The sequence below is a fragment of the Gobio gobio genome (assembly GCF_949357685.1).
Source record: "Gobio gobio genome assembly, chromosome: 24".
NCBI classification, from domain to species: Eukaryota; Metazoa; Chordata; class Actinopteri; order Cypriniformes; family Gobionidae; genus Gobio; species Gobio gobio.
The window spans coordinates 13,522,326-13,534,119 of NC_137120.1; the positions used below are offsets into that span (position 1 = coordinate 13,522,326).

The 11,794-nt window shown below is 39.3% G+C and overlaps 1 protein-coding gene across 1 annotated transcript in view; it reads right to left on the reverse strand.

The window, feature by feature from the left end:
- LOC307120791 (uncharacterized protein) overlaps positions 1-994 on the reverse strand; it is a gene marked incomplete at its 3' end in the record, with an annotated part of 40,060 nt that extends 39,066 nt beyond the window's left edge. The window contains exon 1 of the mRNA XM_079807968.1: positions 864-994. Coding sequence (XP_079664094.1) covers positions 864-909 — 46 coding nt within the window. The 5' untranslated portion in view covers positions 910-994. The remainder of the gene's footprint in view (positions 1-863) is intronic.
- Positions 995-11,794: the final 10,800 nt, after the last annotated feature.

Here is an 11,794-nt window from a genome sequence, read left to right on the forward strand (position 1 = left end):
TCCCGAAACCATAGTTCCAACGAACATTTGCAAACAACATGCAATGACAGAAGTAGGCTACCATTCTTGCAGAGTTTAACTGTAGCCTAGTTTTAACAACATGCAATGACAGAAGTAGGCTACCATTCTTGCATAGAAGAGTTTAACTGTAGCCTAGTTTTATTTAACTGTAGGGTCATGGTAGACACAGGTAAAACTCCTCAATGGGGTATATGGTTTCTAAAATAAATAAGTAATAATAAACTATAGAATTTGCAATACAAATATTTTAAACATGTGAAGAAAATAGCCTACGAAACCCGCCTCTATAAAAGTGACTTATATTCAGCAATATCCAAGTAACAATAGTAACATTTAAAAAATACATTTCTATGCTTCTAACCACAGTTTGAGAGCTGTATAGTTGCACTGCAGTTTGCGAATGTTCGTTTGAATTATGGTTTCGAGAAACACCGAAACGCTGAACTAGTGACGGAACTTGCGACGATGCTTTTCAGAAACGCACCCCTGGTTGTAATTGATAAGAGTAGCCTATATTCCATCTTTATATTGTTAACCCGGAACGTTTCCTTTATGGAAGTAGAACGTTCCGTTTATGTTTGGAGGAGGTTCCTTTACAATTCCCCACACAGTAAAATACGTTAGGGTTATTTTTTTAACCCAACATTTTTAAGTGAGTATTAAATTAATAATCATAAATCACGCCCATCATCATCATCCATATGGAGGTTAAAATAAATGTGTGCTATATGCAAAAGAATTTATGCCTGTAGGTAGGCTACAACTATAGGTGCATTTGAAGACAGTAATCTTGATAAAGTGAAACCGAAAGCATTAAAGAAAAACATAATTCAAACACATACCGTATATGATGAACAAGAATACAAAAATGGATAACACGTTCTTCATATTGTTGTGAAGTTGAGTGAAAGGTTAGGAATATTGCGGGGTTGAATCTCCTCCGTTGTGTCTTGTGTTGAGGTTTCTGAACCGCACCCAGGGGTGGGGTATGAATCAGGGTACGGACTGGGGCAATAGCGCTTTTTTATAGCGCTTTTTACAACACAGATTGCTTCAAAGCAGTTTTACAGTGATAATAGGTAATTAATTTTGCTTTGAAGAAAAGTTTTTCATCTCACCATAAACTCACTAGCTCATTATGCACAGAGCAATTTTAAACACCACTTACTAACATAAAAATGCTATTTAATATAAATGCTCTTTTTTTATTGAAATGCTTATTATTAACATTAATGAATGACAGGCATACTTCTTTAGGTTATAATTGGTCTTTCCTGGTGCACATGGCAATTAATAAATAATTTTGATTTTGAAATATTTTCATCTCACCATAAACTCACTAGCTCATTATGCACAGAGCAGTTTTAAACACCACTTACTAACATAAAAATATAGATGCTATTTATACAGAAATATAAATGCTCTTTTTTATTGAAATGCTTATTATTAACATTAATGAATGACAGGCATACTTCTTTAGGTTATAATTGGTCTTTCCTGGTGCACATGGCAATTAATAAATAATTTTGATTTTGAAATATTTTCCATACAGTGAAGTTTAATATCATTAAAGTTCAATACCTACCATACAATCAGTCCATATAAAGTAATGCTTTGGTCTACACTGTATTCCCCAACAGTGTTCTAAACTCAACAAAATTGCAGAGCTGTACTCAAAGCTGCAATATTGTTCAGGCACTCACTCAAGTAGTTTCCCAGTTATTGATTATTTAGACAAGATTAGCTCTTAGTTTATGAGTAGAACTGACCCCCAAACTCATTTCGTCCAAGAGTGGATTGAAATTACGTCTGACGTAATAATGACGTGCAACTTAATTGGAGGTTCATATCAACATGGCAAATAACCTAATAACCTACACAAACCAACATAATATAAAAATATATATATAAAAATAAATAAATCGGAAATCCCAATGAATGGTGAATGAACTGGTCTATGATTGATTGTGGCGGATGTAAATACACTTTGCAAGGACTGCTGCGCGCACCCGCGATGTAGGCAGGCAACAACATCAAGGAGATCCATCATCAACAACATCAGCCTGCATGCAAACCGTAGCGCTTCTACACAAAGGTAAGAACACGCCTTAATGTACTTTGTTTATTTATTTGTTTACCGTCTTCCAGGCAGACCTCAGCTAAAGTGTAGGCTTTGTGAGAGAGACCTTTTGCGGCTAGCTTTATCTTTTAGCGAGTTAACTAAAGTTAATTGTCTCAGATGTCAGTCAGCCAGACTGTTGTTGCGCTACTTTAGTGGGATAAATGGACAGACAAACCGTATGGTTTTAGCACTACCAAAGATCCTTTATCAACCGTTACTGGTGATAGGCCTACTTTGGCCGCGCAGGTTAGTTTATAGCTAGCCTGGGAAAACCGAGACAACTTCCGGCAAATTTAGTATGGTCTGGGGCACGTTCAACGCTCAAACCGGTGCGCAACGTTTTGCTACGGTTTCCGGTTGAACGTCATGTTTCCTGGAAACGGTGCGCACCGGTGTGCAATGGGTTTGAGATGCGTTTTTTCTCGTTTGGTGGGTGTGTCAAATATGTCAGTCCAATCAGCAGCAACATGTATATAAACCACGCGGTATTAAAGAGACAGCTCACACAATGGGTCCAAGTGAAGATGTTTACAAATGTGTCCGCTGCAGCTCGGTATACACAACAATTGATTGTCGTAAGACATGATTGAAGACATGATTGACATGAAGACATGATTGTCGTAAGAGTTTATATATATATATATATATATATAATCAACATGATGATGTATTTATTTATATATTTAGCTTCATTGCAAGGCAAGTTTATTTATATACCAAATTTCATATATGGTAATTGCTTGATATAAAGTGAGAAAGAAAATACAAGCTATTAAAAAGTAAGAACTAGAAATAAAATGATTTAAATTAGAATTGATTACCAGGAGATTAAAAAGTTAAATAAATGTGATTGGGGTGTTGTCATTTATTCTGGATGCCAAGGGCAGTGATTGCATGTATTTTGCAGTATTAAACACGTATTAATATCGATTTTATCAGGCTCCGAAAATTCCTCAAAAAGAACACAAAGAATGGCCTTCTCGGCTGCCATAGTTACAACTCTTGCGTCAACAGAACAGGGTGTTCAACGCAGCACCGTTTCCGTTTAAAAACCGTTTTGCAACGTTTTGTCGGGGCTGAACGCAGCCCTGGTTTTAACCAGGCTAGTTTATAGCTAGCCTGGCTCCGCCCTCCTACGTACTTCCGCTCAATTTTCATTTTCCTTCAGTACAAATGAAATGTACGAGAGTCTGGTAAAACCAGGCTAGTTTATAGCAGGTGTTGTCCCGAAATTCGACTGCCTGCCGCGCGTACGCGCGCATGACGTCATTCGTTGACACCGATGCAGCCAATGAATTTAATATGTTTGTGTTGCCCTTTCATTTTCATTTAATTTTATTTATTGTATGTAGTTATTGCGACCTTGTGCTGATAAACATTGTTTGTTAAATGTCTTGAGAACATATTGAATTGTTTTGTATTTTTTTAATCCAATTAAAATACTGTAAAAATGTATGAGTTTCCTCTTCAAAGCTTCTTGTAACCAAAATGTTCCACCCAAGTTACACCATCAACATCAAACGTTCAAAAAAACATTAAGAAATAGTGAAAATTAAAGTTGAACTGAAATGAATACTCCACTTGGGGTATGGTGTTGTTGTTGTAGTTGTATTGGGTTTATCAACACAAAGTATAAGGGAATGTGTGAATTAACCCTACATCTTTCGGACATTTTGGGTGTGGGTGTGGGTGGGTGTGTGTGTGGATCGTGCAAGGCCAAACCGGCGAAATGAAAGTCTCAAAATCCAAATGAATCAAATAGTATCGACTCACAAACGAGTCAATGAATGAATGCGCATCACCGGATCCACAAATGCACATCTTATTCATTGCACGCACAAATTCTGACTTACATTAATACAAAATCGAAGTTTTGTATTCACAACTATGTCTTTATTTGTACAAATCGCAGCACATTTCATGTAATTCTGTATTTTGCACACACAAGTTAAAAGGCATTTTTTTGTGGATAGTAAAACACGTCTGCAACATTTATCATGTTCATGGATGAGATTATTAACGTTACTGTAGTATGAAGCAGAGCAGGACAGAGTATTGTGGAGCTGAGGAACCGCTGGAGCGATTGTTTATAAGATGAACGCTACACACGCCTCGTGAGTAGCGGGACTTTTATTATGACACAGTTGCCGGCACCATTTCTGCTTTTCCGGTCATGAGTGTGAGGTAACTCTATTTATCATATTAGATACATCTGAGTGTGTTGAAAATGATGTTATGACGTTACTCTGTGCGTTCTCTCGGCGGCTGCTATGACACTTGTTCACACTGCAGTGAGAGTAAAGCGTTTCTGCTAAATAAAACCGGTGTAGCGACTATGAGTCAGATAAAATAATAACTCAACGGGGAACTGAATTAAAATTAAAGAGACTCAAATGACACTATAATTTATAAATAATTCAGAATTAATGTTTACCCCTTAACTTATTCGTCCGCCGATATGTAAGAACTTAAAGGGGGCTCTGTTAAAGGGAAACATGTATATTAAGCTCAAATGAATGAATTAATGAATTCATAGGGAATTTTGAGAGTCTATTTTACAGCCGAGCAAATGACTCTTCTAGCGTTCATTTGAACGGGCCGTAAATATCAACTCTGCAGCGGATATTAATATCCGAACAATAGTGAAACACTATTTAACAGTGTAAGGCCCGTGAAATTGGTCCAATCTGCCGGTTCGCCAATACACAGGGAAGGTCACACGTGTTCTGTCCTTATTCATGCAAAGTATTGGTTGGTTAAATTTGTAATATATTAATCATATATTTACTCGTTTATTTCATCTGACTCCATAAATGAAAGGTTTTAATAATATCTGTGCCTCACTAAAAGTGAGCGAATGTTTGACTATTCCTTTAACCATTAAGTGAACAAAGTCAAAATCAGTTAGAATAATCAAATGTAACAATTTATTATGTCAGGTAAATGTATCATGCCAATTTCATAATCAATTCAAAGATAATCGATACAAAACATCAAATGCTCAGGAATACAGAGAAGATGCAAACCCAACTTTAAGAAGTACATGAGGCTGAGAGATTTCTCCCTCAGCCTCGCGGGCCGACCTCGAACTCGAAAGGCCTCGAAAGGCCTCGAACTCTCTGCTGCATCTCCTTAAATAGCCAGACCTCTTTTACATGGAAACATGTGCTAACAAAAGAAATGTACATGCAGTGGTCGCACCTTAATGGGGGTTGGTGAACATTTGCTTGAGATAACCACCTTCTTTTCTAAGTCAGTTGTCCATAAATTCTTAAAACCTTATTACCTTTTATTTTATCTATCTGGATATGAGATATCTGTACCACTCACTTTGAGACATTTCAAATGACACCAAAAACATAACAGTCAATGATAAAACATTCACATTAAACCATATTCCTGTGTGAGTTATAAGTAGTTTGTGGAAGTGAGGTTGTGTGGGGACCCTTTGTCTCAGAATAGGGCCTCAACCAGTATTTTCAGTCTTACAACAGCCAGGTAACTTAGATCGGCAGTTCAAGACATTAAATTGATAAGCACATAACACAAGAACAGTTATCTTTGAATACAAACGGAACTTTATTGATTAATCTAACACATCAAACTAATATCTAACATAAACACACGCACTCGCACATTCACACGTTGCAGAAAGGAAGAAGGTGAGGAAAGAATAAGTTCTAAGAGAGAGAAATTATGAAATCCTAAGCAATCTATGCATTTATGAAACATGACCTGAAGAAACCATTGATCAGTAATTTAACCTCCTATCGTTTCTTAGGCAGGGTTATTACATTTGATCTAATGCACCAGTTCAGCTTGGAATCAAAAAGGCGTTACTTGCGTTTGTGTTCCGCGTGTCGTCTGACAAGGGGAATTCCCTTCTCCTGGCTGGACAGGGATTTTCCCGGATCTTTGATTCGCTGGAGGTCTGGTCGACGTCTGGGGAAGCCAACCACGTGGGGTGTTGGCGGCTGGATGGAAGTCTTGTGGGCGTTGTTTGAAGTTGGAGCGCGCTGTTAGAAACTCGTTGTTGAGAGACTTTTGTGGCGAAACTTAACAGAACCCGAGACTTAACGGAAATAAAATAAACTTTAAGTAAAAGAAAGGAAAGTGAGAGAAAAGCAGATGGCCTGAATGAAATCGTTGTTAACCCATTTTCTCTGAAGTTGGTCTGTCACGATCGTCAGATCGTCTCCTGGGAGCTCCGTTCAGAACTCTCTCTGGTCATACTGCTAGGACTTAGCTCATCTCTGAACTGCGAACAGGCCGCGAACCAGCTCGAACCGAACTGGAACCGAACTTGAGCTGGACTCTGCACTGCTTCTGGTCTGAACTGTACAGAACTGCAGACGAACTGCAGAACTGAAACTGGGAACAGAACTGAGAACAGGAACTGAGAACAGAACTTTTCGTTTGTGTTCTGAGACTAAACTCAAACATTTGCCCATCCCCTGGATGGGTTCTGGCCAATTAGGCTTCAGGGGTGACTGTGTCTCCACCCCTCCCACAAAATTGGGTTATCTATAGAATTTAGTTTCCTGCTCTTAAGCAGAGAGTAAATTTAGACCTAATTTCTTACTATAAGGACATGATCAATTCTATAAAGATTTCATTCAGCTCATCTGTTGGATTATACCCATACGAACACACCGGTATCAAACACAATGCTTTTTCATCCACTCAATAGTTACATAATTGCATGAATTGTGAGTAATATACATGCCTAATAGTCTAACTAACGTGTATTAGTTGTAAACACACTAACAAGTTATGTCGAAGGCTATTTGAAATGAAAGTCCAATAATCAGTTATTTGATGTACTCCATAAGCTAACAGTTTCTGTGAGCTTACTTGGAGTTTTAGCTGTGTCGTGGAGTTCATTTACCGGTCATTGCAAAGACAGAGGTCTGGTTGTTTCTTTGTCTTGTGACAACCACGAGCCCTTTGTCCTCTTTTAACTGAGTTTGGTGGCGAGTCCATAGGAAGTCAGAACTAGTAGCTCCGGGCAGAAACAAGCCCCCATCTCCCTCGTGATGATGATGATTTCCTGGAGCTGAATTGTGCTTTGTTGAAAAGGATGTTAATTTGATCGAATCATTGGAAGATTAACTCATCTATATGTCTGCGTCCATAATTGCTACACCGGAAACCGAGGGTAACGCAGATATGGCGCAATTGACAGGTGACTCCCTCACACGTCCCGGTTCCTTGGTTAAAATAGCAATTTTCTCACGATTTACAAATAGTTGGAAACATTTGGGATATTGTAAGTACTCAACTGAACAAAATATATAACACTGGCCTAGTGGTTTTTTGGATATTTTAACTGAAAAAAATTTACATAGTGCACCTTTAATATATGCATAGGATTAATATTCTACTGATTTGTCTTCCTATTACCCCACAATCCCTCTGTCTTTCTAGGAAGACGTCGATATCAACAGCAGACGGACAGTTACTCTGCGGGCCCTTCCCATCTTCCTGCGGGAAGATGCTGCTGGATTTTAAGACCTGGAATGTAAGTTTTTGATTCAACTGTGTGTCCTCTTTCACTCTTTCTTTTTTTCTTACTTTGTCTTTTATGTATATCTCTTTCCCCTTTACTTTCACTAAAGTACATGACTTGCGTGAATTTTTTTTTTGTCCATGGCTGTTAATATGGTACAAGACATCAGCTTCCTGCAATTCAAAACACCTTAATTATGACTTACCTGGCATAAAATCGGATGTCCTCGTCCGATCCTGCAAAGCGCTTCAGTCCAAAACAACTCCGTAGCTGGAGAGCCTGAATTTGTTGTTCGAGCTCCTTTACTTTCTGGCGAAGTGTATCGTTTTCCTCAGCGAGCTGATCTGCGACCATTGCTGTTGTAGGAGTAATACAATAATCGTGATCTGGTGCCAGGGTAGCCACCTCCATCTCCTCTTCCGAGTTGATTTCATGGGCAGGAGGAGGGCTATCCGCTCTGGGTCTCCGCTCCCACACGCTCGCCCTCGGCGCCGGTATTTGAAAATTATTCCAGGAAAAAAGAGCAGGAATGGCCCCTTTCTTCAACCTCCTCAGTTTACCCGGGTTGTTAACAAAATCGCCCTTTTTGAAATGCCTGCTGCAAACACGACTTGTCTTGCTTGGGGTGAAGTCGTCTCGCCGCACTCTTACCACCCATTCGGCTCTCACCGACACATCCACTGGAAAGCTATGAAAGCTTATAGTACTGTTGTACCTGGACGAATTCGCACACAGGGGTACACAACAATGGAGTGCGGTCTTTTTCACGCGTTGGTACACCAACCGCCTCTCTTTTACCCGAAATCCGCTCATATTGAAACTTTTTCTACTGTACGTCTACTCAAAACTAGCGCCTCCAGAAACTAGCGACAGGAAGTAGCCGAGCGCACACTCAAAACACGGAAGTTAACCGGAAGTTATATTGTGCACGTAGGCTATTATGGGCTAATTTTCATTTTTGGGTGAACTATCCGTTTAATGTTTCTTTGTGCATTGTGTGTCGAATAACGTAAATGGCATTACAATCTGAGAAATTCGAGTTTAGCAGTAGTTCAGCAGTAGTTTAATTACATCCCTGGAAATGAATGTGTATTGTTTTAAAAAATGTTTAATCGTAAACAGTTGGAAAATGTAGCCTATTGTATTGACTCTTCAAGTTCAGCTGTTTATTACCTCGGCTGGCATTCAAGCTGCTCGGTTTCTGTGGACAATAAATCCCGCCTCCTTCGATTTGACTGGATATCTCAAACATTTTGACATTGACGAGCGCTTTTACACCACTGAGACTGATCAGGCGAAATAGATTTGAGTTTTTCCCTCAAGTGGGCAGCGCGGGCCATTCATCATCTGGGCTGACGGAAGACTATACGCAACTTTACTATTATTCACTTTTTCAATAGTTCAGGAACTTTTGGGGGTGGGACTAGGGCGCTGAACATGCTTATTGGTTGAGCTCACGCAGCATTTTATTTCAACTGCCATTTTTAAAAGTCTTTTGCGAGGTTCGTTCTGCGTTCAGTAAATATCAGTCTGGCTCTTTTTGTCCGATGGTGCGCGTTCGTCTCAGCAATCTCACGGTCAATGGCCGTAATAGCTGATAATAACCTACGTTGTCTTAATTAAAAACTAGCTTTACTAGCTTTCAGAATACGCTTTAGTGCTCGTGTCTTTTCCACCGTTTTGTTAATTACCTCTTTAGTAAACCAATATAACAAGCAAAAGCAGCACAGCTTGAATCTCCTGCATACTTGTTATTGTTGCAGACAGTATTGCACAAAAATGACTACTGTCCGTCGCTGACTGGGAGGAGCAGTCGCGCGCAGTCCCACGTCTCTGGACTAATTTGCCTAATCTTCACGGTACTTTAGACCGCAGTGGAAACGCAGACAGTAACAGGTCTGGGGGGAAAAAAAGTTCCTGTAAAAAAAGTTCCTGGTACAAATTGTTCCGGGTAATTTCGGTGGAAGCGGGGCTTAAGTCATTCATTCCCTGTGCGACTTTTTGCAAAGGCTTGCGTTTCGTTTGGTCACACCACAAGGTGTCACTGTGGCCTGAAAGCTTCAGCACTGCCACTCTGAGCTCGATTGCTATGTCTGAGGTAAAACACCCCCCCCCCCCTCATTAGCATACAGACAAAGATATGTAGGAATAAATAAATGTGAAAATAAATAAATGTAGAAATAAATAAATGTAGACATAAATACATATATACATAAATAAGGAAATAAAAGTATAACTATTCATTTATTTTTGTATTTTTACTTTGTATATTTATTTATGTATAATATATATATTTCTCTCTCTTTGTCTTGAGTTTAGTCTTGTGTTGGTTCCTGCCTACTCCCTGGGATTCTCTGTCTGCTGGTTCCGTCTGCCTGGCAGCTATAGACTGGGTCTGAGTGTGTGAGCAGCAAGTTCCTGATCTTTGCTTCATTCCACCCTGCCCTGTTGTCACCACTACGATCTTCCTGGCCTGGTCAAGTCCTCAGTGGTTTTTCGCCCTGCAGTAGCCTACCCTAGAGCTGGTTCCAACAGTTGCCCTCACCTGTCCACCATGTTGTTCCCCGTTGGTGTCACAAGCACGCCAGGCTCCACCCTCTCCCAGACACAACACTCACTGTCACCCGAGTACTGACCTGTTTACCTACCTGTTCTCCCAGTCTCCTGAGTGTCTCCTCGACTCCATCGCTCCATCATCCTGCTCTCCATGTCACCTGCAACTAGGGTTGCCACCCGTCCCGTAAAATACGGAATCGTCCCGTATTTACAAGCAAAATGACGCGTTCCGTATCAAACCAATACGGGACGCGATTTGTCCCGTATTTTACACAGGTCCACACATAGTTCAATAAACACATACGGATTTTGCAGTGTGGAGAATACTGATAGCAAATATAAAGAATCAATTTCACAATAAGTAGTACAGGAGCTCATTTGTGCGTGATTGCGGGCTTTGTTGCCATAGCGGCGGACTCTCGAGAACATGCGCTGTGCCAGAGTGTGCCTGCTGTAAACTTGCGCGGTTTTTTGAAAACATGTCGAGCTCGCGTCGCGTCCACCGTTTGAAGAACGCAAGAGGATCTCCAGATATAGAGCTGAATAGAAAAAAAGGTATCAATGGGTCTGTCCAGTAACTCATGATGAACCTCAGGCCAACTGCACACTTTATGAGAAGCATTTCAGTGTCTCAGACTGTCTGACTGTGGTGACAGACCGGTCTGTGACAGACACATCCGTGCTTCTAAAGGTAGGCCTATACATTTTTTTTAATGGATAATATATTAATATAATATTCCAATACATTATCAGAGCTTGGGAGACAGAATTATTATTTTTTAGACAGGTTAATTTAATTTAATTAATAGATTATAGCCTAATAAATGTTATTATTAATTTATCATTTAGTTAGGCTATATCATACATAATAAATAATCCTGTCATATAAAGTTTATGACATTTAAAAAATATTTAGATAAAAATGGGACAAATAATTACACGATAATATAGTCATAATTTCAAAATAAGTAAATTATTCAAAGAAAATTCAAAAAAGTGATTAGACCTGGTTCAGAATGACTTCTTAAAGGGACAGTTCACCCAAAAATGAAAATTCTGTCATAATTTATTCACCCTCAAGTTGTTCCAAACATGTATACATTTCTTTATGTTGAACACATAGGAAGATTACTGTGGAAGTCAATGGTGCCCCAAAGCAGCCTGGTACAAACTTTCTTCAAAATATCTTCTTTTGTGTAGGCCTACAGCAGAACAAAGAAACTCATACTGGTTTGGAACATCATGAGGCGTCATAAGTGCACCAAATAAGCTAAGAGTTCTTTAGAATTAAATAAAATAATCAAATGTAAAATAATATAGCATGTGTTCTCTTGCAAGTTCACGTCCTTGATCTCATGTTTTCTTATGGTTTATTATTGAGCTGTCAAGTTGTTAATGTTGAAATAATCATTTCATGATGTATTCTTTATATCTGTCCTTTATGCAATTGTTTTTTAAGGGAATTTTTTTTTTTTTACGGGGGGGGGGGGTCGTGAATGGGTGTCCCTTATTTTGCCACACTGAAGGTGGCAACCCTACCTGCAACCAGACTTCTCCGTGTCACATCTGTGACAGTTGGCCCTTCC